The sequence below is a fragment of the Strix uralensis genome, chromosome 9, assembly GCF_047716275.1.
Source record: "Strix uralensis isolate ZFMK-TIS-50842 chromosome 9, bStrUra1, whole genome shotgun sequence".
Classification (NCBI taxonomy): domain Eukaryota; kingdom Metazoa; phylum Chordata; class Aves; order Strigiformes; family Strigidae; genus Strix; species Strix uralensis.
In genome coordinates, this window is record NC_133980.1 from 15,174,251 (window position 1) to 15,200,467 (window position 26,217).

Below are 26,217 nucleotides of genomic sequence, written 5' to 3' on the forward strand. Positions count from 1 at the left end.
GTTTGATTCAAATTTCAATCCACAAAATGTCATTCTAAGCATCAGTACACAAAAATCTATTACATGATCTACAGCATTACAGAAGTTATACATCTTTTTAAAAATAATTACAAGATCACTAATAATTGAACACTAAGATACTTAAAATGCCCAGAAATGTCGCATGTGTTTGATATCCATGTGTTCCTACTTAAATTAACATCTGGCACCCAGAAAGATGGAAATCTGGAATTCTCTTCCACAGAACTTTTTTTTTTTTTTTTAATTTTGTCAGATGGAATACATTTCACTACATATAATACAAAGAGAAATTGAAGAAGCTATATCTAGCTTAAATCACAAAAATATATTTTGGAAGTTTAGAAACTTCAAAATCACATTGTACAAACTGACTCCTAGCTCTGCTTTACACTTATTCATACAAAGTTGTCAGCAGAGGTCTTCCTTTAACGACTGTTACTGAAGGCATACCATAAATTCATTAAGAGAAAAAAGGTAGTTTGTACATGTGCACTGACTACTGTTGAGACTATCTCTCATGAAAAACCACAACTATTTAAATCCCCATTAATATTGACATATGAACTCTAAAAATTATTCAAGAGCAACATCCCTGCATATTGTAGAGTCTCAGAGTTTCAAACAGAAAACTTCGAATATCAAACAGAAAGCCTGATTCACAAAAAGATTCATGCCACGTGACCAAGTTTGCCAACCACCTGACAGACATTTTCTCTGTTCGAAACTTCCTCTCATTCATAAAACACTTGAAGGGACTGTTTTGCAGGAGATTATTTTCTGTGTCTACCCTTCTGTCTTGTCAGTTTGAAAATGTATACAGGACATCATCCCATAAATTAGATTTCTCCTCTACACAGGCATAAGTTATTTACAGTGCATCAAAACAATTGATTTACTCTAGGTCTGAGGCATGGCTACTTTTAATACTCACAAAATAAATGTAAACCATAATTATTCTGCCACATATGCAAGGAGTCCTCTTGAAGAGATTATCAGAAAGACAAAACAATGTTTTAGTCTACTTTATTGTATTGCTTAAAATTGTTTGTTTATGATCATAATGATAGTATCTACTGTTTCTCATGTTCTTGATCTAATCTTTAGTTGTATGAAACAGTGGCAACAAAACCAGTATGTATATTGTCACACAGAGAGGTATGGGAAACTCCTGCATATATTAAAGTAATGTTACAATCCATGTGCTAATCTGCATTTCCCCATGTCTTCCACTGCAGACAGCTACTTCAGCTGTTATTTTTGTTACAAATCTGTCACTATCAAAAAGCAAACCACCTAAATTATTACCTAAACTCACAGGAATATCTAAATCTCAAACAAAAAGCACAGTATCTGCTCAAAAAGGTCACAAATGCATTACACAGTTTAAACTTCTATACATGTTTTTAAACTGGATTCTGTATGTACAAGTGAGGGGCAAAAAAAAAAGTAACTAGTCAGAAATTATTTTTCTATTTCCTACCCACGTAAACATGAGGCTCTGTAAGACGTAAACATTAAGTAACCACATGAGGTTTTCTGGTGGGTTTGGTTTTGGGTTTGTTTTTTTTTTTTGCACTCCCTCATGACGCTTCTGCATTTGCATGTCCTTGAGATACTAAACTAATTCCTTCAGCCAGAAAGACCTGTGTCAAGACCCAGGCAAAGGGTTCTTGGCTCTGTAAACTGTAATTTCAGTAGGATTGTTTCTCTAGTCAATGCAAATTAGATATTTTCCTTTCCTTTTTCTCCCAAAACAGGTTATCAGGATGGATTTTGCTTTGGGGACCTTTTAGAACGATTTACTATAGTAAAAATGTACCAAAACCTTAAGTCATATTATTCACTGCACAAAGTAAGAACGGGAAAAATGCTGATTCTAAATAATACAGTTCTTGACAACAAGGTTGTCAAGAAGCTAAGCCTGAAAAAGATCACAGGACGCTGCTAACATAGCTAAATCAGCACATTTGCTATCCAGTGGCCAATGATTTCACAGATGCGTATAGGAAACAACAAAGCAACCCAAGTAGCTACCCTCCAAAGCACCCAAGATACCCACCTAGGCCAAGATAGACAGACTCCTATTTTATAGTTACCACCTTCCTAATGAATAATCTGTTTACTGACCGTGCTTTCCAGAGATGTTAACATTGATATTCCTCCCTCCCCCAATATAAAACTATAATCGCCATAACTTTAGTTCTTAATTACATGAGATGTGCTTAGCCAACATAAATGAGACACTCAAGGCTAAAGAATCAAACCACTTCAAATCTATATTTAAAACTTGAATGACTGTAAGAACTTGCATAATTACAGTTACATTGCACACACACAGAATTAAGCTGACCTTCTAATTCCACAAGTACTCATTAAAGATCAGTTGCACAGGTTTAATTAATATCAATTCTTCAGCAATTGATGCTGCTGCTATGCTATAGCAACATTATGATAGCTAGCAGATTTTGTTACTACTTCCACTGTAAGTTCCCTTCTCAGTGTGTGGGGTTTTTTAAACATTACCAGATAAAAACTTAAAAAGACCAAAACCAAGAAAATGAATATTTTAAGTTCCTATTAGCAATTTGAGATATAGTTAAGATTTTTCAGTTTGCTGTTACTTAACATAAATCATAATCAAACAACAAAGAAGCAAAATCAGGGTCACTATTAAAAACCCCTGACTTTTGTAATGCATAATTATGACAGCCAACTTTTTTTTTTTTAATTAAAACAATTTAGGTGCACTAACCGAATCAAGATAACCTGATTTCAGAACACATTTCTCTAATCTCCATTAGGACTGATTGCAACAACTTACCATTAAATTTGAAAAGGCTTTAATAGATTTCAGTGTGAGAGATTTTGATGAAATGTATTTGAGAGAAATCTTTGATGAAACTTCTTTAGTATGATTACACTAGAAGAAAATGCTCTAACACTGGGTCCTATCTCCCCATACATCCCTTTCTTTAGGTCAATTATTTTCTTAATGTACATTTGAAAGATGCAGTCACAGATTTAAAGATAAATAAATCATTGACTAGAGTCTGAGTAGAACAACACATTCACTGTAATCTCCCCAAAAGCAAAGAATTAGAAATCTAGAAGCACTCTGTTTAACTAACTCTATCAGACTCCTAGCAGTATGGACAAGAGATGTACACGTGTAACTCACCAGCATCCTGCTAACACTGTCCTCCACGTCACTACACTTCAGCTATGAGAAGTGCTGTGCTACAATACCGGAAATTATAAACACAACAGCCACATAAGTATGAAAAATGGTAAATGCAAACTTACAAGCAAATGTTTGGCAGCTTTCTCTTTTGATTTACTGTATCTTTCTTTTTCTGTTCTTCTGCAATACTTTCCACCCCGCCTTGCCAAGTAAGTTACAAACTTGCTTTTCGGTCCCAAACACCACAGGCAGAAAGTTCAGACCAAACATTTCTTTGGAAATTCCTCCTAAAACAGCTAGGCAAGTCTAAGCAAAACAAACAGATTTTGTATGCAGATAGCATTCTTGGTCACATACCTCTTAACACCTTAAATATGGCCGAGTTTACCCACCTGAGCAGCCGCAGCACTTTCAGCGGTACCATGACCACACACAGATTACCCTCACTACAAACCCACGCTGAAGAAGAGAGGTTTCCTTGCTGCTCAGTCCTGTAACACAGCAGGTTAGGAAGCAGGCTGCGCTGCGGCACCCTACCCACTGGGACTCAACACCCAAGGGACAAGTTTACTGATATTCTGATTTCTACGTTTTCTTCAGAAAGTAATAAGCAGGCAAAGTACGTGGGATAGGCATGTATAATAATTTCTCTGACTACTGAACAAGACTTACTCCAAATAGGTTAAATAAGTCACTTTCTTACATTACTCATATTTTAAAGTGACAAAACACTTCCTGTTACCTGGGAAACAGATGCTCAGTGACTACACTTTGGTTGCACAGTACTAAAGGAGAGAGAAAAAAATCCATAAATCTAGAAAGCCATAAAGTGGCATGAGTAACCTATTCAGCCTGCACCCCCCACAAGCATGAGGTGCATCTCAGCTGGCCCCATTTAGAGAGACAAGAATTAAAGAAAACCAACACACATACCAGGGAGCTTCAGTGACAAGCCAGTCCTACCTACACAAAGCAAAGCTTTAGCTCAGTCTAAATGAAGACTCCCAGACAAGTCCCTTTGAAGGGAATACACTATAACCACCAGTTCAACCCAGAAGCTACCCATGATATACTTTTACTAAGAATGGTACTTGGCAACAGTTTCATTTATATTCTTTCATCTACCTCGCTCATCATCTGTTCTGAAGCTGGGGTCTCAGGAAGTGAATACAAAATCACATACAAAAAGAATTTAAACTTCAGCAACAGTGACAGGTAAGGGCAAAGAAATGATCTCAAAAATACACAGCTTTTTACTGATGCATTTTTAAAGATTGGAACAGACTGAATGTTTTTCTAGAGAGTTCTTACAGCTGCACACATCCCAAGCAACAGAATTTTGCTTTTTCTATTATTTGTTTTTTATCAAGGTTGTTAACTGTTACTTACAGCAGATATATTTCCCCATCACTTAAACTTGCTTTTCCTTTCCAAAAATTTATGTTCAGAGTGACTCATGTTGCTGCTACAGTGCATACCTCACTCATTAAGAGAAAATGTTCTTTATTACAGAAAGAAAAAAAAGTAAAAGCCTGTTCTATTAAGCTCTGAAACTGAAATTCTCATTATTTAAAGATAAGTATTATTTCACAATACTATTTGCATATCAAAACACCACTCCAGGAATTCCTGATTATATACATAGAACTTGCCAGCACAGCTCAGTTTTTACTACTCAAGGACTGCTCCAAGGCCCCTCCCCAGGCAACTCCTTCATTTGATGGCAAGTCATCAACACACTGTAGGAGAACTGCAAATGCGTTTCCTTGCTAGATCTTTGGTCTGTCCTTACTTTAAGAGAGGGAGTCATGAAGGAAAAGCATGTGATTTCAGCAAGATTATTTTCAAAGCAGGTTTAAAAAAAACTTGATTGCAAATTTGCAAAAAAGCATGACTGAATTCATAGCCTTTTCCATTACCCTTTTCAAAATCAATTTCTAAACCTCAAGTTTCCAACCCCAAACTGATCTGGTATGTCATAAGTTTACAAACCTAGTGATGCAATAGGCCATCGCTGCTTCAGGTTTTATAATTCAAAGGTTTCTTTATCTACTGGGGGGTGGAAAAAGGCATGCCTTATGTGAAATAACCTACCATACTTCTGACGTGAATCTTTATAGCCATTATTATCTAATCACATATTAGCAACTCAACATCAACAACGCATGCTCCCTTCATGTGCATTTTAAGCAAGCAAACAAACCTTGATTTCTTAGATTCAGGTAACTGTATTCCCAGTTACATCTCAAAGCCAAAAGAAATCAACATGAACTTCATAAGAAACAGATAAGCAAGAAAGCCATGTGTCTGAAGCTGTATGTAGTAACATGCTTTAAAAGATTTAAATAGCTCCTTGTGAAAACAGGGATTTGGTGACTCAGGAACTCTGATTCACCCACGTCCTCCTAGTTCTCTCCACAACTATAAGAAAGACTATGACATTTCTATACACTATATGCCTCCCAACAGGTTTATTTAACTGCTCCAACAGGTATACTGATGGGAAGGACGGAGACTACACCCACCTGCTCAGCAAGGTCAGGAGAAAGCTGCAGCTCTGCTTTGCTATAAGATAAGGCACACAGCATAAGAAGGTGCTTCATGTCCACACTACTCCCTGCAAGAACGCTAGGACCTTGTAATGACCTTGCTCTATATTAACGTCTCTACCATCCCTTAATAAAAACACTGCAGTAAACTTCAATTAGAAGGTTTCCATTATTTGGTTTAGGTAATTCATGTGAACACTAAGAAAGACCAAAGTTATAACAGCAAATACTAGTGACCAATAATGAAAGATATGAACTTTTTTCAGAAATACTACAGGATTTTTGCTTCATGATTTTAACCGCTTCCTATCAGTTAAAGGTTGGAAAGATGTTTTGGTGGCATCAAGTGATTACACCATAAGGTTTTCTGCAATTTCTTCAAAGGTAGTAGTATCAGAAACTGTCAGAAAGACCATAATGTACTAGAAGACCCTGATAAAGGGTTTCCACTGTTTCTCTCCTTGAAGGAAAGGAATCAAGAGGGACAAAACGAGGATGATACAAAGTGAGTTCAGATGAACTGGTATGTCTTAACTTGAAGAGATGGCAGCATGCTTCTGCTCACAAGTTTTAGTCACAATTTCTTGCTTTCTCAAGTGTATTCTATACTTCAGCAGGTATCAGTAATCAAAAAAACCCCACCAACAAAATTATATTTAATGGTATAGTTCTATGGTTAAATTAAGCCAATCTAAGACTGCATTGTCACCAAATAGGATGGACCCACATTAAATATAGTTGTGCCAGAAAGTACATACAGTAGCAAGCATGTCCAACTCAGGGCAAAGTCTTGTGGAACGGCTAAACCAATGTAAAAGCTCACTGCTGCCTCAGGGGAGGTCTCACTCCTCACTGCCTTTCTCTAGCCTTGCTTCTGGCAGTGAAGTTTCCTCTTTGTCCTCCCCATAAGCTTTAGTAGGCTTCACACTGACTCAACTCACTAAGCTGGCAGAAAACCATCCAGTCTCTTCTGCCAGGACAGCTAGCTCATTGAAGGATCCAAGAATACAAGTCACGGTCACCAGAAAAACCCATGGCAGAAGCAGCCAGGGACAAGCTGCCAGCAGGGACAGGAGCAAAGGAGGAAGGAACAGGAACTCCAACTTCTGCCAGTGGTACGCCATTCAAACCTTCTCCTCCAACTTCCTCCACATCCCAGAACCACGCAATTGCTAAAGCTGACACAAAGAGGTGTGAACACACAGCCAGAGACCAGAGGAAGAGCAAAACTATTTCCCTCAACAGCCAGAGCTCACCCAGCCTGTGCTAATCACAGAACCACAGGCACTCCAAACACGGGCTCAGCATGGGACAGGAGGGGCACAGCAGTGACACATTGCATCAAGTCGTGGAGCTGTTTGCCTCCCCATCAGCTAGCAGGGTGATACCAGACACAGGAAGTGGGCTTGTGTACACAGACCAGCCACGCATCCAACAGAGAGGCAGAATTATCTTGAACAGATACAATGGTGCAAAATATAGAGAGAATGGATAAAAGCATAGGGAAAGATGAAGGGGAAAGTTGCCCAGCATAAGCAGAAGTAAGCCTATTGCACTGACAGACAAGTGCTCACTCGAGTGGGGAAAAACGGAAGAGTACATGCCTTGGTCTGACAACGGGAAGTAAGACTATACTGAGCTTGTTCGGTACTGGCACCCCAATAGTGGGCAGCCTGAGTGTGGACGCATGCAGCAGACACTGGGAACTGAAGTGTAAGCACGACTCTGAAGAACCAGAGATGGACCACCAGAGAGTTCATGCTCTTGAGCCTGAGCAGGCAGGGCTTCGGCTGCTGAGCATTTCCTGCGCCAGCTGCCTGCCACCTTTCACCCCCCTATCTGGTCAAAGGCAGGTGACCCCAACAGTGTTCACTGCAGACCAGGCTGCCTCCACATGAGTCCCCGCACGTTGACCACCCAGTCCCACATACGCCGCTCCCTTTCCTCGAAATTCCCACCTGCCCCTCCTCCTCAGAGTCCCCCCACACCCCAGCAGGCCCTTTGTCCTATAGAGCCCCACAACAGCCCCTTCCTCACACACGGCCCCCTGACGTCCTTCCACGGCCCCTGACAGCCAATCCCCTCCACACGCACTGCCCCTGCTCTGCCACCCTGCATTCCCCAAACCTTGGCCCTCCGCTACCCCACAGACCCACCTCCCCACAACAGCCCCAACCCGATGCTCTCCTCAGAGCCGGCTGCCCACAACTCGCCGCCACCTGTCATCCTCCAGGGCCTCCGCAACTCCCGTCCCACAGCCCGGCCGGCCCCAGCAGCCCCGTCCCCACCCTACCGCGGGGCCTGTCACCCCCTGCAGACACCCAGCCCTGCTTCCCGCCCGCCCTGCGCGGCCCACAACACCCTGCCGCTCCACCGCGGCCCGTCCCCCCGCACGACCCCGGCCCGGCCCCTTCCCGGCGGCACCTGAAGCGCGGCGAGTCCTTCAGGCACTCCTCGAAGTCCACGGTCACCTTCATCTTCCCCTGTCGCGGGGCGCGCCGCTGCCTCCACTGCTGCTGCCGATGGTGGTGGTGGGGCGAGCCCGAGGCGAGGCGAGCCGAGGCCGGAGGCCGGCCACCGGGCGGGGCTACGCGGGGGCGGCGCTCATGGCGGGGCGGCGGGGCCCGGCGGCAGGGTAGCTGCTGCGGGAACGCCGCACCGAGCAACCCCTCTGCCCGCCTCCCGCGCCCAGCCGCGACTGATGGCCTGATTAACCAATAGACAGCAGCCAGCAGCAGAAACAGCCAATAAGACCGCGGCATAGGCGGAGCTTCCCCCAAATTAGCGTAGGGCGGGGGAAGGGCAACCAGCCCATCCAGTCGCAGGGAGCAGGGGAGCGCTCTGGCCAATCACAAGGCGAGAGAGGAGGGCATAACAGGAAGCCCGCCCAATAAGTGGGCCACTCAGAGGAGGCAGCTAACGGCCGGGCGCCGCAGGAATTACTTCCTCATCGGGCGTCCTGAAAAGTGACAGCCTAGTAAACCAACGGGAAACCGCCTTTGCCCCCCCCCCAACTGGCAGGCTCCATTGCCACGGCTGTGTGGAAGACCAATCCCAGCGTTCATACACACTGAGGGGGCCGGTCCAGCGCTGCGATAGGCTGGACCATCCGTCGCTCGCGGCGGAGGACGTTGCCCGGGGGCGGGGGCTGTCGGGCGGGCTCGGGAGGAGGTCGGCAGGCACTGCCCAGCTAATCGTTTTTAACTGTTGTTGTTTTTTTTTTAATTAAAGTCATTAATTAAGCAGGGGAACGGTTCCCTCAGGGATAAGACACGAGCGGGAAGGCCTGGCCCGGCGCCTACCGAAGCAGGTGAGGCCCGGTCGCGAGTGGCCCGCGGCCCCTCGGCCGCCCGTCTGCCGGAGCCGACACGGCAGAGGCGGGCGGGGGCCGCGCTGGGCGGGGGCCGCCTCCTGCCGTGTCGCAGGAAGCGGGGCGGTCGCTGCGGTGCGAGGTCACACCAGCCGCCGCCCGCGGGGAGCCGATGTCGCCTGCTGAGGGGGCGACAGCAACTTTGAGCCACCGTGAAGTTCGAGCTCCGGCTGGTCTGCAGCGTGTTTCAGTTCTAGATTTTGGAAATAACTAGATTTGTGTTAGATGGGGACGGTCAGTTCTCTTTGAAGGAGAAACGCGAACAGCAGTTTTTTTTCAGTATGAAGAATATCAAGTGTACATGGTTGGGTTTTGTACGGCACATTTGCCTGAGCATACTTCTGTAAGGCTTTTCAGACAGCAAGAGGGCTGTCTCACAGAGTGAAAAGGATTGTGTTAGTCCTGTCCCACTTTGTTTCTGCCCCCTTACAGCTCTTTCTCTGTTTTCTCCTGATAAGTTTGGCACTTAGTGTTCCCAGATGTAAAAACGACAGAGGCAAAGGAGCATCTGCCATCCCCTGTCATCCTGAGGTAGTGACAGAGGAGTGCAAGCTACTATTCTCTTCAAGTTAAACTTAGGAAAGATGAAGCAATGTCACACCAAGGCACAGGCTGCCATGCAGTTACAGGGATGCTGTGCTGGGAAGCTGACATGAGTGCATGACGCTCACTCTTGGCTCCTCCAGCAGTTTGAGGAGCTGCCATACCTGTTCCCAGGGAGCCTGCTCCCCCCCTGCAGTCCTAACGCCCTCTCCATGCCCCAGCACCTGCACCAAGCATCACCTCTCTTTTTTTTATCCCTTTCCCTTATCCTGGCTGTTCTCTCTCCCCTGACTTCCTTTTGGTCTCACAAAGAGAAACAGTCAACATGGAAGGATAGAGGGGAATATAAAACTTCTTTTCCTTCCAAGAAGATGAATACTTGCTGTAGCCTTACTGTCCCTCCCTCGGTTAAGGTGTCCTTTCACAGAAGCAAAGGGAAGGTTTTTTTGGTTCAGTCACTTGTGGTTTAGGTTGTAGGAGTTTTTTTAAGACCCAAACTACAAGTCATGCAGATGCAACGATAGTATATTTTTGTGAGCTGTCCCTCACCAAAACTAACCAAACTACCATTAGTTTGGTTAATGAGTCAAGTGCATCTATCAACCCACAGAGAAAAAACAGCAAGTTAAGAAATGTTTGTATCACTTAAGCTGCATTTATGGTGTGAAATCTACTTTTAAACTAAAGTGTGTAATTGGAAAGAGAGCCCAACTCTTTTTATTTGGAATATAGTTTTACTTCCTAAGGAGTAGCTGGTGTTAGTCATTTTCCATTACTCAATGCTAGTGAGTGATTACTCAGTGCTGACCATGAGGCTACAAAATCTGAAAACATGTACAAACTGCTGTCTATCAAAGTTACACTAAAGAGTACTTCCTCGTTTGCAGTGATGAGGAAATTGCAATATTGGGTTAAGTATTCACCTATGAACACACCTACAAAGTTCACAGTAGCTGCCAGTTTCTTCTAAAAAACTCCAAGAAGTCAAACCAATACATCTAGTATTAGTGCCATAAGGCAGTAATGACAACAATGGTTTTATTTATGTTGTGACACTTAACACCGGTTTCAAACAATAATTACATTTGTGAGGTGGTATCATAATAAACACCACAAAAAGCATGTTACAGAAACAAAGAGTTCTGGTAAGATATACAAGTTTAACACAAGAAAGCAAGCTGTGGAAAAATATTTGCAGTTTCCATGAACTGTGTACAACTCAGTGTGAAAGAAACTTGAAGGACAGAAAAAAAAAAACCCAACTTTAAAGACCAAGTTAAGGCTCTTATTTGCAAGTGATCTTCCTATTGGAAGCATATTGAAAATATTTTCTCTAAACAGGATGCAGCTTGAGGACTTAAACCTGTGCAAGAAGCTTCACAATGATGATGCTGTGGAGCTCAATGTCCACATTAGTAAGGACTGCATGTCTTTTGTTTCCTCTTTACACAACTCTTTACTGTACGAATGAGCCTTTACCATATGCACCCCAAGATTAAGACGTGTGTGCAAGCTAAGTCCATCAAATGTAAAAAGATAAAAGGCATTTCTTCTCTTGTCCCCATTCAGCAGGGAACTATAATTGATATTTCCAGAATGGAAGGAAATCAGACACCCTTTTGCAAAAAAAAGCCATATAGAATATCAGTATTTACTGCAAAGTAAACTTGCCTGGTTTAGCTTTTAACATATGTGAAGGCGTAAGCCTGGATAAAATCAAGTAAACCAGCCTTTCCATTAAAAGCAGTGTCAGGTACATCGGGCTGCACTCCAGGAAAGCAAGATGAAGAAGCACAAACAGAATTTTCACTAGCACTGAAGAGAATGAAGAGGAGAACAAAGCCTTTAATAAAACCCATAACTAAAACCAGTACAAGTTCCAAAATGGCATCTAACTAAAACTTGGGGGCTTGGTGGCACCGAAAAAGGGAGATCACCCAGACAGTTCAAAAGCATCTGACTGATGAAGGGACCTACTATACATTCTGAGGTTCACTTAAAACCATCTTCATGTGTTTACAGATACAGTACCTCCCTCAAAGCTACATTACCCATTTCATCTGGGATTGTGGAAGCCAGGGCAGGAAAGGTCTTTACTGGAAGTTAGCAAAGTTTTTTTGTTTTTTAAACGAAATGCTTTGCAGGCATTGTAGGGTACAAAGTACCCCCCGCTTGAGCACCAAAATGAAAATGAGGTCTTGGACACAGAAAGTGTGGGGGGAAGGAGGGCAGGACATCAGCTCATCCAAGAGCTGCTTCTAATGGATTCTGCCTTAATTGCAGGTACAAAGTATCCACGTGTACTTTGTCTTAAGGAATCTGTTTTACAGCATCACAGAAGAGGTCCGCATTACCCATACACATTGGTCACATCTTGGCCCAGTTGTGCTCCAGTGTGCAAGTAACAGGGCTTTGGTGAGTGCTGCCGCTCTCAGCGGGACTGAGCTGCCCTCCTGGGGCAGGCCAGGCCATCAGCTGGAAATACAGGTCGGTGCAGACATTCCAACAGTCTGAACACTGTAAGCTGGTATATAAAGGGTGCAAACCTTAAGGTTTGAAATCCTATTCTTGGGAGGCAAATTTAAAGCTACAGTAAGTGACTTTAGGAGTCAGAATATCTAAACGCTTACTCTGCCCCTGTTTATTCTCTAGAAGTGACCATGTTTGATACAAGAATAGCATTCTCCATATTGAAAAATTAGCATCACCACATTAGACTGAATCAACTCTTTCTTGTGAAAAGATGCATTAATCCTGATTCAGGCTCTTAGAAGAGTAAATATCCCACAACTGACAACCCAGTTGCCTACTAAGGAGAGGAGATAGTTGGGAAAGGCACACTGCAACATCCAGTTAGCACAACTCACAGGTATCTTTGGCAATGCATCCATTCTAATGAATTATTCCTGTATAAATCTTTCCAAGGACAGCATCCTATTGCCTTATTCACTCTCAATCTCTCTGGATTTCATGAAAGCTCACACTTGAGAATGCATATAACTGTAAAATAACTTTCATTCCTTTATTCAAACTTCACATATACAGTGGACAAAAAGACATTTTTAAAATAGATCCATATAACTATATGGATTTTTGCAACATATCAAATTCAGATCAAAATTAAGATTATACACTGTATTCCATAACCAAGCTAAAGCTTAACTGTATACTTCATTTGTGTAATAAAACCCAGGAACTACTCTGAATACTGGAACATTCACCAGTCAAATTCTACCAAGCAAGAAGTTGTTTACAGCAGTTTGGAGGTTCAGAATCCCTCTTTACAGGGGCTTATACAACCACACTGTAAACAAGTATTCGAATTAGGCAGTTTCCCTTCTGTTCTTCCAAACAGCCTTCATTATACAAAAGCAGCTGCTGTAAGTTGCAACGGATACAGGAAGATTTAGACCAGTGGTTTTCAGTATGCAGGCCACCAACCCCAAATAAGTAGGAGATCATCAGCAGTTATATAAAGAACAGCCAGAGCTTAAACTCAGCTCGTCTTCACAGTCCTGATGTGGATTTGCTCATAGTTGGGTGTTTTTCCTCAGGTGCTAGTAGCACAAGCACTCTTCACGCAACTGGAAAGGACCAAAAGTTTGAAACAAGAGCCAGAAGAGTGACAGTGGATGTGATTTTAAGAGAAAAGTTGGAAGGAACTGCCATGTTCTCATGATAAGCCAAAGAGAGCTTCATAAAACATCCAGTCCCAATGGATGAGATAATGACAGTTAAATGCAAAGTTCAAGTTAGCAATTTCCAGTGTAAAAACATTCCCTCCACCAGGCGTTCGTACTGCCTTAGTCAGAAATAACTGATTCCAAACACCACTCTTAAATAATACAGCTCTTCTTGTAAAGACTCTGAAAGTACAGGTCATAATGTACTGAAATCTAGATTAACAGGTCAACATTTTACAAAAAAAGTTGTAAGACTTAAATAATCCCTTTTTAAACTGCTTAACACATTGATAAATAGCTTGCATGTCAATCAGATATATGCTGTACCGTTTGGCCCTTGAATCCCAAACCTTTCCATAGGAGATACCACACCTAGAACACTGTCAAATAAATAGTGAAAAAACCAAAAGCTTCTGTTTCAAAGCATGAAGAGTAACAGTACGTTACGCAAGATCATCAGCGTTATACATACAGGGAATGCCATTCTGGTTGAACAGATTATGAAGCAGTATTCTCCATGAAATACTAGGCACAAGAATAATCAATTAGACAGGTTTTTCTGCCTAATGGACAAGTCTAAAATTAACATTCTTGGCAATACAACATTGTAACTGATATGCTTCTCAATATTTAAGAGCCTTAATTGCAAAAATCATGAAGCGATGTTTATATTTGTGTCTTTGACAAGCAGTTACAGTTCTGGACAGATTTCTTCTATACGGTGTACTCTACTTCCCAGCTGGTCACGAGTAGCATGTGCTGCACGAGAAAGATTACAAAAAAATACATAATTCTTCACACTCATTGAATATTTTCAAAACACACACAAGTATCCTCCTGAAATCATCTTTGCTTCTCCAAAGGTAACGTTTGCCAAGCCATCTCAGCAACATACAGGCTTTTAGTTTGAGAGTGCAGAAACTTCTGAAATAGTTATTTCACCCTTACGTGCTGAAGAAATGGCTAACACCACTGTTCAGCATACCGAGGACTGAATGCTGACCACCCCCGGAACTGTGAGGATTTAACCCAAGAGTTGAGAGCTCAATTTGCAGAACTAACATACAAGATTCCTGAAACACAAGCAAGCACAGTACTTTTCAGGTCAAATTTCAATTCCAGATGAGACACTTTAAAACAAAACAAGCTTATAAATGAAGGAGCACAGTCTGTTGTGTTTTTCAGGAAGTCATTAAACTCATGGTTTTGAGCCAAAGAACAGTAATAAATTATAGAGAAAGCTCCTTCTCTGTAGTGCTTTTCATATAAAAAGCCCACTATATATATATATATGCACCTGAAGATTCAGTGGCATAAAGCAAAGATCAAAGAAAACCATGTCCAGACGATAATAATCTTTAAAAAAGGCCAGTTAGGCTTGGGCATGAGTTAGACTTGGTAACAAGTGCAGTTTAACAAGTGAACAGCATAGCTAACAAGCAGAACCAAGTATGCTCCCAGCCTTCTCACTGAAGTCATCCTTAGGGTGACGCTCAGCGTGGCTAAGAAAACACGGTGTATTCTGGATCTATCAAAGGCCAGGAGGGCACACCCAGTCATCTGACAGCTAAACTGATGAGCAGCCTCTGAGCAGGGTTATGACAGCAATGAATGCCAAATGAACCATAAGGAGAGAATAATAGTTTTACTGCTTGTCAATTAAACCGCTATAGATCACACCCTTGTAGCTGATACTTTTGTGTAGCAGAAGACAGGTCTGCACTGAAATCATCATGCTTAAAATCTACCTACATCAGGAATCTTGCCTTCAGTGATTTCAAAGATAATTTCTAAAGGAAAAGTGTTTATGGAGAGGAACAAAGGTCACTTTTGCTGGCATTTATGTCATTCGTGAAGTCATAAATAGGGAGTAACCAGAGAAATTCCAGAGAACCTGAAATAAGCAATCCTGATGCAGAATATTACAACTTGAACTTTCTTTTCCACCAAAACCCTTGGCTGCTAGAATCCATATGCATGCGAAAAGATACAGCTATTTGGGGCAAGAAATAAATGACCCATCCATTTAAAATACTTGGTAGCCCACAATGAAGACAGGGGCAAAAATACACAAACAGTTCTCACCATTACTGACTGGACTGGCCATCTTCACTTCAATCAGCAAGAAATCTCAGTCTGTAACCAAGAAGTGCAACTTATATTAGCAGACCTGGTGGTATCTGACCGAAGCCGCCTTAAAAACCTGTCCTAAGACTTTAGCCCCTTCTTCAAAAGGAGAGCGTAGAGATTAGAATAGTACCGTTAGTTTTGCTCAAATACAAACCAGACATGATTAGAGGGTAGAAAGGAACATTGGATAAGAAAAATCACAGAGCTTTGAAGGGATCTTCATGGACAAAAAAATTACAAGTGAGAAGAAGGTCTCAAATTGCCTGAAAAACTACCCAGGAGCCAGTGGAGCCCTAGACTCAAAACAGACCACTAATAAATGTCTCTTATGTCACATCTTTACCCAGAATGATGATCAGTACTACAGAAATCATGTTATTCCTCTGAAATAAAAAGACACTGCATGCCAGCTCTCACTTACATAAATTTACTGTCTCAGACATAATAGGTGAGGGGCAGCCACATCACCAGATGAACTCTGTAACTTCAGAAGAACTGAAGTTGAATGGAAGAAATTATCAAAATGTAGCTACAATATAACACGCAGACAGCTATTTCCTCTGCAGTTAAAAGCAAGCATCAGAGCTGTTAAGTCAGTTTAACAGAGTGAAGCCAAAATAAGCCATCACAGAAATCAGCTCCTACATCACCCAATACACTAAGAAACCCCTCTTTTTCTGCTCTCTAAGAAAGCACTTTAAAAAACAATGATTTGAAGTTGAAGAGCTCTTTGAAAGCTATCCAGATGAATAATCTTTCCACACTCTTACAGTCTTAACGGGGGACTCTCATTAATAAGAATATTAATAGTATTTTGATCCACTTCTGTGAAGGAAACAACCAAATTGAAATACTGTTTTAAATACCCAATTGCTTAATAGGACCAAAAGCATAGCATGACCAAAAGCACAGACTAGGAAAACACTTGAGTGGCGAGTGTTAAAACCAGCTGAGAAACATTCTGTAGCCCTAATATCTGTTTAATTAACATTTATGAATAAGGAGATTCTTCTGTGCCCTCAGAATACAGATGAGAGAGTGATCGAGAGATGTCATCTCAAAAAGTTACTTCAGTAAAACTTTGACATTACTTTAACACAGCTATGTTGCTGAACATTCATCGTCTCAATGTAGGAATTTCTTAAAACGTGGGCAATGGCAGAAGACAGGTTTATTAACAGTTTTGTCCATTTTCCATCATCCTTTGACCAACACTGCCACAAAGAATCACACTTGACCAGTCTGAGGGCATTCAATCCACCAGCTGCTATAAAAGGGAGATGAGTACTTAACCTCAGAAGAACTGATCAAGTAGAGAGACCAAAAGCTACAACAGTTGATAGAGAAATTAAGAGATAATGAAACATCAAGGTTTAAGCAGAATGATACAAAACAAAAAGTGAAGAATTCAGAACTACATCAAGTTAATGGAAAGTATTTCAGTATGTCGTGGTGTGGAGGTGAACCAGTTAGTTGATGGATTGATAAACTGGCAGTTATGTTTATGGAATCTATTGGCCATGAGCAGTCTAAAATTGATAATTACCAGTTGTGGCTCTGAAGCTGGTTATGAGGCAAGGTGGAATGGACTTCAACACTAGAGATGGAAAAATGCTGCAAAGGTGTGCCTTCTTTCCACTGGCGAATGCAGCTGGGGAGCGGAGTTGCCTCTGTTTTACAGCAGAGTGCAGAGAGATGGCAGCTTCAAGCCATGGAGAAAGGTCATAAGGTTGCCTATTGGAGCCCTCCTTTCCCCTGGAGAGTGAAGTTCTAGTAAATAGCCATTATAAGGCATATGTTAAGTTACTGGATAAAGTCAGTCCATTGATGGGTCTCAGACACATACCAAATGACCCTTTCAGAGAAATTATGAAGGCATTAGTCCTCCTGTAATAAATAATGGGACTAAAATGTGCAATCCGCAGAACTTAAAATACACAACTTTGCAAATCACCTTTTTATTGTGTGGAATTTAAAGTCATTTTAGAATTTCTAGTTCACATGGTTTGAGAAGCAAATGTGAACCAAGTTAAACCCATGCAGCATCTTCCCAAGTCTGCAGACTGTACTAACATCTCACAGCTTTGTCAGGCAACAGATGAACGAGGCTTACAGGCTTCATTGCCACTAGTCTCATGAACAACAGATGTCTAATTTTTTTTAATGCCAAAAACTTGTTCGAAGTGCTGTTACACACAGAGGTGGGTAGTGAACAGCTGTAATTATTCACCAGAAGGCCACCACAAAAATCAAAGACTTTTATTATACAGTCTACCCTTTTCACCCAGAGAAAAGCTTAAAGATGAAAGAGAAGGTGTCACCCTCTATAGTTGTATGAGTTTCCTATCAAGAGACAGCCCTGAAGCAAGTTTCAGAAACAGCTCCCAGGTAAAAGTCCCAGACTTTCTTCCAGTAACTGCACTAAAAGCAATGCTGAGGTCCTTTTCCCATTACTACAGAAATAAACATTACTGCTTAAGGACAAGTGTGTACTGAAGTCCTAACAGCAGTTCTACATTACAGTAAGACAGGCAGAAGTTCTTCCTTAGGAAGTTAGATACACTCCTCTCAACAGGGAGGAAGCATTCACACTAGGTTCCCATTGCTGACTACAGGTTGGTTTGGGAGCAGAATAACTGAACCCCAACATAAGGCCAGGCAGCTTCCAGTGTTCTGTACAAGACAATTCTTCCTTTAAAAGGGATGCTGGCAACTTCACCATGAAGAGTCAGTTATGCTGGGGAAATACTATGAAGCAGAGGTGTTTGCTTTTCTGTAATGTCAGAACAAAAGCCCACATGCTATTTAGCAATACCGATGGTTTTGGTACCATGCTACAACTCTACCTATCAAGCCAGCATGCAGTACTGCACACTGAGTGTTACAGACATACTGTACCCTTTCTATTCATTCTCACACTCCCAACAGCTCAAAGGGCCACCAGTACTTAAACATGCTTTTTGATTAATCAGTAGCTCACCATGTTCGGTAGCTTCTGTATTCATTGTTTCTACATCTGCAGCATCATGCATCTCTTCATCCTCATCATCATCCTCTTCTTCACCATGCAGTTCTTTTGCAATGAGCTGTCTCGCCAGTTTGATGTTCCGTCCTTCATTGTAGTGCATTTTTCTCTTCATTTCAAACTGTTTCTTTTTCTCTGTGGACAAACAAATGCAAATATTTATTTCTTCCCTTTAAAAAAAATAATCAACATTTCCTCTTCAGAGAGGCACTAACTACTTCCTAGGTCAAATTTATTCCTACCTTGAAAGTACATTGATTACATGATCAAGCAATCACTGAATTAAAATTATTTTCTTCAAGCAGTAGAGTTTTCTTTTAAATGAGTCTGACTTACAAAAAGGCTAGTAATTAATGGACTGGAATGGCTGAAGCACTTTTGAAAGGAAGCAAAGTAAGAACAAGTCTGAACAAAGAGAAGATCTAGTAACAGCATACGAAATTCTAAAGTTTCACAAGCCTTGTTTCTAAGTAAACTTAAGGACAAACTGAAATGTTCTGGTGGGATAGGAGATGAACTTTTGCAGATGTCCGACTTGACTCCTGGCTAGCTACCAAAGGCCAGTTATGAGAGATATATTTACCACATGTAGAAGAAAATATTTTCCACTTTCCCCATGGCCTGAAGCCTAACTTTGCTCCATATATTAAACATTAGCGGGTCTAGCAGTAACACGTTATAATTAAACTTTGTTTATTGGCAGCCCCAACACTGTTTTTTTTCCCCCTTTAGAATAGTAAGGTTACACACTCAAAGTGGGAGCCAGGAAAGATAAGAGACAACAGCTAGATAACACAAGCCTGAAACCTTAGAAGCATTATTGTTTGACTCAAAAAGTTCTGGCCCAAGCTAACACAAAATAACATCTTTTGAAGATGCAGTTTGCTTCAGAATAAGTGTAGATTTCATGCTGGATCCATCTACCAGTTGCTTTGAAAAACGACAGAAATATCATCTGTATGTTTGCAAGCAACTAGCAGCATCTTAATTGCAGCAGTACTCATTGAATTGTTAAGTCTACCTGAAATATGTTCAGATTAAGAATTACTCCCTCACCCCAAAACCAAAGACCTTATTTGAGAATAATTTTCTTAAGAGAAATTCCCACACCTTAAGCTTGTATACAAGGGGACAGCCAGTAATAAAAATTCCTGTTTATATATAGATCCTGAACAGTTTGGATTAGAAACAAACAGCACATTTGTCCAGTCTTTTACTTACCCTTCAAAGACTATTTATCTCCATTTTAAAATCACAACATTTTCTGATAGCACTTTTTCTTCACGAATATTTCTTGCTGAAAATCTGAAACTATTTGTAGGAAAAACAAAACAAAGAAAACAACTCATGCCTACCTCGTTCTTCAGGTGTTAATTCCTCATCCTCTTCCTCCTCCTCACTGCTTTCCTCTTGCTTTGCTAAAATCTTGGGTCCTTTACCTTCAGCTGCAGCTGCCAGTCTACATAAATAATGCAACACAAAATGCTGAAACAGCAAGTTTTTCACTGTTTAAAATCCATGAAGTTTCAAAACACTCATGCGAACTGCTTTGTTCATTATTTCTGACGTATTTATGTGTGCTAACAACCTGCAAGAGGTTTAAAGTACCAGTGGCACTATCAAATACCAAAAACTACTTAATTTGACAATAGCAAAAGTTTGACTTCTGAAGAAACCAACACCACCTTTCCATAAAGAAAAACTACTCCAGGAAAGAAAAAATTGTCATAGAAAATTGACTAAATGTTAAGATAATACTTACTTTTTACTCAACACATCTGCTTTTAAGGGCTCATTTGATTCTGAATCACTCACTGCATCCTCATCATCTTCTCCTACCATGCTTGAAGGGCAAACAAAAAGTAGTCTTTATCAATAATTTGCTGCTTAAAATTTGCTTGATAACACAGTCAAAACCCTACAACACTCAAGTAAAAGACTCCTTTAATACTTCAAAACTTTTCCGAATCTAACATATATTGATATGACAACTACGTTCTAGTACACAGATGTTAACTGAAAAAAAAAAATTTAAATCAATACAAGTCAGACTTATTTATTCCATTCAAAGCCTAAAGCCTGACAGACATAAACCTTCTAAAAACTGACTTTGTCCTTTTTGACAGTTCTCCTTGATCACTATAAGCCTTTATTTAGAAGCTTTGTAAATCTGAATGAGTAGCATATATCCGGTAGGGCTGCACAGTCTGTCAGGCAATCAGCTATAATAATACTATATCATCCAAAAAGTCAATTTTTCTGTAGAACTACTATGCCACCTGGCATCACTTAGGGCAGCAGTTTAGCAAGCCTACCTGTGATAAGGAGTACTTGGCTCATCTATTTTCATCAAGCCATAATCTTTGCCTGCTGGGTGGTACGTAGCTATGATGTTCATTTCATCCCACTTCTGGGATTTTTTACTGAAATAAGAAAACAAAGTTAAATTTCCTTATATTCTAAACCCAATTAGTTCTGTTTGGCCACAGAACAAATGTTTAGAATGTGTTTTGACCTCCACTACATACTAAGCACAAAGAATATTGTTAGGACATACACGCGTGTTCAAAGTATGGCTATTAAATACTGTTCTATACATACTTGAAGTCATGACAAATTATCAGTGCAACTTAATTTCCCTAACAAATCACAATAGCTAAATGAACTCAGTGATCTTTAATGTATTCTTATACATACATATATCTCCCTCAAGAGACTACCAGTCTTGTTCAATCACTGTCCCATTAACCGTCTGCTCTTGTTACAAATTGCTGTCAAATCATTCTTCCTCTTACTACAACTCCCACCACTTCAACAAAAACAAGTAACTTCCACCTCACCTCTGCCTGGTGAGCTGCTATGGTTATTAGCAAAACCGTTACATAAACAATACCAACCAACAAATAACTTCCTGCAGTGAAATAAACAGCACTGAACAAGCTGGTTATTAATACTGCTTTTGTCATCTTAAATTGGAATCATAAAACAGAACTGATTCACTTCTGTAATTAAGCTGAGGGAGTTTCACATTTTACACAGGCAGCAGTGATGTTACATTATTTACAATTTCCTCAATTAATCAGAGAATGTACCATTTTATGTACATTTGCAGAAACAAAAGTCCACCCGGGCTAACAAAATATGTAAGCCACAAAGAAAGCAACCACCTTGTGGCCGGAGGAAGTCACCCCTCCACTGATCTAAAACCCACAGAAATGTTTAATCAACAAACACTACCAGGTTCCACATTTTCTCTAAAAAGGTTATTGCAAGCTTCATACCAGGTGGTCTTAAACTAAACCAAGAAATTTAACTTCAGAATATTAACATAACTCCACTATTTAATATTACCTTATGCATTAACATATTTCTGTTGCAAATCATTATTTACAGAAGCAGATGTTACAGGGCTTTGTTGTTTTTTTCTGTTTGGGGGTTGGGGGAGGGGGCAATGGGGACAGGGACAGAACGGACACGGACAGTTGGCTAGAAGACTTTAACTTACCTACTTTTATTTAAACACAGACAGTTCCTATAACAAATTTGAAAAATATGTTCAATCTCAGTAATGCAACTGCTGTTGAGCAGAATGCTATCTGTAAAACAAAACTGATAAAGCAAAATTCCAAGCACAAACTACACATTTACGGAGAGCACTGCATAATGCAATGGGGAAAACACTGAAGGTATAAATAAATAGATGCTGAATCCTACATGCCACAGACATACTCCAGAAGCAAATACAAATTAAGTGAGCTTAATCCCCTTAGCATATAGCAACCAATGCCAAACTCTCACGTTTGAGGCTTCGGATCTATTTAATCATTTTGTTTGAACTGCAACACAAGGATTGCAACCTAAGCGGACAACACGTGAGTCAGATTGCCTGCTCTGGCAGGCCGGAGAATCATGAGCTTCAATGATGACAAAGCAAGAGCTCTAGTCTAGGAATGCCAGTTATTCCAACCTATCTATTTAGGAGTCAAAAATCACCAGTTAAACATCAGATAAACACCTGCTTAAAGTTCATCTATAACTACAATAAGATGATCATACAGTTACGTAGTGAGCGCATGAGAATTTTTACTGGCCATAGCAGCAGGACAATGGTACACAGCCCCTGTCAAGAGACACGGCCTCGCTGAAGAAGAAATATGACAGATGGGAGAAACTCCCATCACATGCTTTGTGTTCACCACACTTGCCCAGAGCACATCAAGGTTTATTGCTTGGGCTCACAACTCAATACCTAATAATAATATTGGCAACTTTAGAAGAATCTCTTTGGCATATACCACTCTTGAAATCAGACAGCCTACAGCTAGCCATTCAGTAACTTATAAATACAAGACTGAGGAAGCTTTTAGTGGTTTCGTTTTCCGCAAGCATTTCTTTAAACTCAGATTCCAACACTAAAGGCCTTGGCTGTGGAACACCTCCCAAAACACAATTTAAAATTCAGCTAGGAAAAAAGTTATCATTAGTGGCAAACAGACAAACATGTCATTTCACCCCTCCATGTAAAAAGCCGTCACAGGAGAGTGACTAAGTGCTCTAAGAACCCACACCTCCCTTGACTGTCTCCAATTTAGCATGCTCAGGCGTGCCTGAGCAGCATAACACTAATGATGGAGCTTCGGACCATCCTGACGCCCCTTCAGATAGAGAAATAGGAAATCTAATCTTCCTTAGGAAAATCAGGTTTGAAAAATTTCAGAAGTGCTCATTTGTATTCTCTCACATCTTTAAATATACATAATCACTTACTTTGACACCACACCTTGACAGGCAAGAAGTTTCTGGAGCAGTATTACTCAAAGCAACACCTCTCACACTTCACTCCCTCCTACCACAGCAGGCTCTTCTCTTGCCCATTCCAACACAGGTGCTTGCACACACACACACTTACATAGTTACTTTGTAAAACATCAGATCACTCACAGGCTCTTACCAGACAGAGCCTTAACGCAAGAAGTACTGTACACCAGGAACACCAAGAACAGATCTACAATTAAACCATGATCTCAGCTCTTAGGAGGCAGTTCCAGCGGTGTCCCAATTTCACAGGCTTCCCTCTTGCACCATATTTTCATTAAGGAAGTTTTTCAAAGAATTTTACCATCACTAACAATACTGCAAGGTCAACAATGATGCAAATACACAAGAACTCTACTGAACATGGTGCTTTAGAAGATGACAGCTGACACAATGAGCTCTTTCATCTGCAGCTATTTTTAAAGGTATTCAGACCTGAATTTCAATACTAGAGATAAGCAGAGAGGCTGACAGAGGTGCACAAAGAAAACAGATACCTGAATTTATACACTAATTTTTAATCTTCAAGGAAAATCACAGCTGTACTATTTATCATCCTTTTAAGTACAAAATTATTTTGCTGAAGTCGGAAGTAACACTGATTTAATGAAGCATTGCCGACCAAAAATAATACCTGCGCACAAACCAGCTTTAAATACCCTATACTGATCTTTCCAGGAAATCTTCTAATGCCGCCTGCCAGGTTCAGCCAATACCCTTTAACTTCCAAGGGAATTTCAGAATTAATCTAATTGACTTTATTGGTAAACAGGAAACAGAAGCTGGACTCCTGCCCACTTAACTGCTTTGCAAGAAGTTACTGAGTACTGTAACCAATACACCAAATACTCAGCTCATCAGTTTGTACTCTATTTTCTGACCATTCTTCAAGACGGTACAAAAAAGACTGCAGAAAATTAAATAGAGGCTACCACCAGCCAGATTTACTTTATGTCTGATGTGGTAGTAAACACCTTGTGCTACATTATAGTAAAACTAAAGAACAGGAAAAAAAAAAAATCACAACATTTGTGTAGCACGTTGCTACTTACATTCACCTCCTTCAAGAACATCATCTCATTCCTTCAGTTACAAAGATCCTTCCCTGGAAAGCAGGAGCACCTAGCACAGGCAACACTGAAACCCAAAAACTTCTCATTCTTACCTTGCTGACTTCAGACTGTAATCATGACTTAACTAGGCAAAGAGGAAAGGAATATTACCATAACATAAAAAAATAACTACATGTCCATTTTATCATTATTTCTCTCTTTGCACTGAGTGCGGTCCTAAATGAAGAAAACCATCAAAAGCAGTTTATAAACGTAGAGTTCAGGTCAAACCCTGGTCACCACAGTGCGATGGGAGTTTCACAACAACGTTAGGCAGTGCGTAGTGGATGCCAACATCTGAAAAAGTGCAAGAATTCTTACTGGTCAAGGACAGCTGCTGGCTGGCTAAAAAACACTTCTTGCATATTTGGACTAACTCAGCATGTTCCAATTAAACCAAGATTTTCTTGTCATTCAAAACACAAACCACATGGCCAAGGCATATTCTCAAGTGTAAGATCTTTACAGATGAATCTTGCACAACCAAGAATACATCTTACTTTCAACCCAGGAAAGGTCCCCTCCCCAGCAACAGGCTTCTGGTTACAGAGAAATGAGCTACCTTTGAGAAGACTGAGAATAAATCTCCTCTGGCAAAGCGTACTTGCCGAACTGCAAACTATCCTCATAGCAACTGTAAAACCTTCCCGTTGGTCTTTCTGAGCGAGCATTTAAAGATAACACTGCTTCTGCTAGTATTTCATAGACAGCAAAGAATCGCATCAGCTCTTTCAGCTGCGCTCCTGGGAAAAGTCACGACTACAGTTCCCCCGGTCCCCGCACCTTCTCCCCCCGGGCGCACAGCCCCGGCATCCCCCCTCTCCGCACAGACCCTGCCCCAAGCGCTCCTCCAGCCTCAGCCGAGTGCTTCCACGGCCTGAGCCCACCGGCTCCCGGGCCGCCGCCGCCCGGGAAGCCGACGGGAAGGACCCACCAGCCCAGCGCTACCCTCCCCCTTACCCCATCCCTCAGAACGGGAGAGCCCAGCAGCCCCCAGCGGGAGACGCCGCCGGGCAGGCCCCGCTCCACCGAGACCCCGGGGAGCGGGACGGCTGGAGGCCGCGGGGCCGGAGGGGAGGCCCCTGCTGGGACCCGCCGCCTCACCACCACCGGCGCCCCGCCTCGGCCTGGCCCTCACCCGTGCTCGTCCTCGTCGCGGGCCGGGCTGGCCCGCCGCACCCCGGGGGCCGCTCCCCCCACCGACAGCTTGCCACCACCCTTCTTCAGGATGCCCTTGATGGGCCCGCGCCCCGCCGCGCCCGACGTCGAGGCGGCCGGCACCGAGGGCGCCTCCATGGCCGCGCCGCCCGCCCGCCTCCTCGCTTCCGGCCTCCGCCGCCGCCACGCCCGGCCCCGCCCCGCCGGCGCGTCAGAACCGCCGGCGCGGGCAGGGAGGGCCCCGCGCCCCCGCGCGCCCCCCCGCGCCCCCCAGCGGCCGGCGGACCGCCGCGCCCCCCGGCTGCTGCGCGCCCGCGGGGAGGCGCCCTGCGCGCGCGCGGACCCCGGCAGGGGCGGGAGGTTGTTGCGCGCGCGCAGGGGCCGGTGCCGCGCGGGCTTCCGCGTGGGCGCGGGGCTCGTGCCCGCCGCCGGGGCATCTGCACCCCCGCGGGGCGCGCGGGCGGGGGCGCGGGGCCGAGGCGCCAGGCGCGCGCGGGTGCGGTGTCGCGCGGGGGAGGCCGCGGCCGCCGGGCGGCTCCCGCCAGGGAACCCCCGGGCCCCTGCGCTGCCTGGGCGCTGCGGCCGGGGCGGGACAGCCCCGGAGCGCCGCGGGGCTCTGTGACGCCGGGA

At 42.5% G+C, this 26,217-nt stretch overlaps 2 protein-coding genes across 9 annotated transcripts in view; both read right to left on the reverse strand.

Moving 5' to 3' along the window:
* ACAP2 (ArfGAP with coiled-coil, ankyrin repeat and PH domains 2) overlaps positions 1 to 8,409 on the reverse strand; it is a 67,532-nt gene extending 59,123 nt beyond the window's left edge. For all 4 annotated transcript variants that reach the window (XM_074877494.1, XM_074877492.1, XM_074877493.1 and 1 more), the window contains exon 1: positions 8,176 to 8,409. In XM_074877494.1, coding sequence (XP_074733595.1) covers positions 8,176 to 8,228 — 53 coding nt within the window. In that variant the 5' untranslated portion in view covers positions 8,229 to 8,409. The remainder of the gene's footprint in view (positions 1 to 8,175) is intronic.
* Positions 8,410 to 10,668: 2,259 nt separating this feature from the next.
* On the reverse strand, positions 10,669 to 25,756 carry PPP1R2 (protein phosphatase 1 regulatory inhibitor subunit 2). 5 transcript variants are annotated; one of them, XR_012629990.1, is made up of 8 exons: positions 25,568 to 25,756; positions 20,818 to 20,925; positions 20,265 to 20,345; positions 19,858 to 19,961; positions 18,458 to 18,637; positions 17,024 to 17,232; positions 15,433 to 15,483; positions 10,669 to 14,106 (listed from the first exon to the last, which is right to left on the reverse strand). XR_012629990.1 is itself a non-coding variant. In XM_074877498.1 (7 exons), exons 1-6 carry the CDS (start codon positions 25,723 to 25,725, stop codon positions 15,479 to 15,481), a joined length of 636 nt encoding a protein of 211 aa, XP_074733599.1. In that variant the 5' UTR covers positions 25,726 to 25,756; the 3' UTR covers positions 10,669 to 14,106; positions 15,433 to 15,478. The 5 variants fall into 5 exon arrangements, 3 of the variants coding, with proteins under 3 accessions (XP_074733599.1, XP_074733598.1, XP_074733597.1); XR_012629989.1 differs by having other exon boundaries at positions 17,024 to 17,247; XM_074877498.1 differs by lacking the exon at positions 17,024 to 17,232.
* Between the last annotated feature and the right edge of the window lie 461 nt (positions 25,757 to 26,217).

Bases quoted from the DNA above. Each gene is read 5' to 3' on its own strand.
- PPP1R2 (XM_074877496.1), bottom strand. From the start codon at position 25,725: ATGGAGGCGCCCTCGGTGCCGGCCGCCTCGACGTCGGGCGCGGCGGGG. The intron at 20,346-20,817 runs GTAGGCTTGCTA...TTGCCCTTCAAG, and splicing joins CCAAGTACTCCTTATCACAG to CATGGTAGGAGAAGATGATG. The intron at 16,745-18,457 runs GTGAGCTACTGA...TCCCTTTTATAG, and splicing joins TACAGAAGCTACCGAACATG to CAGCTGGTGGATTGAATGCC.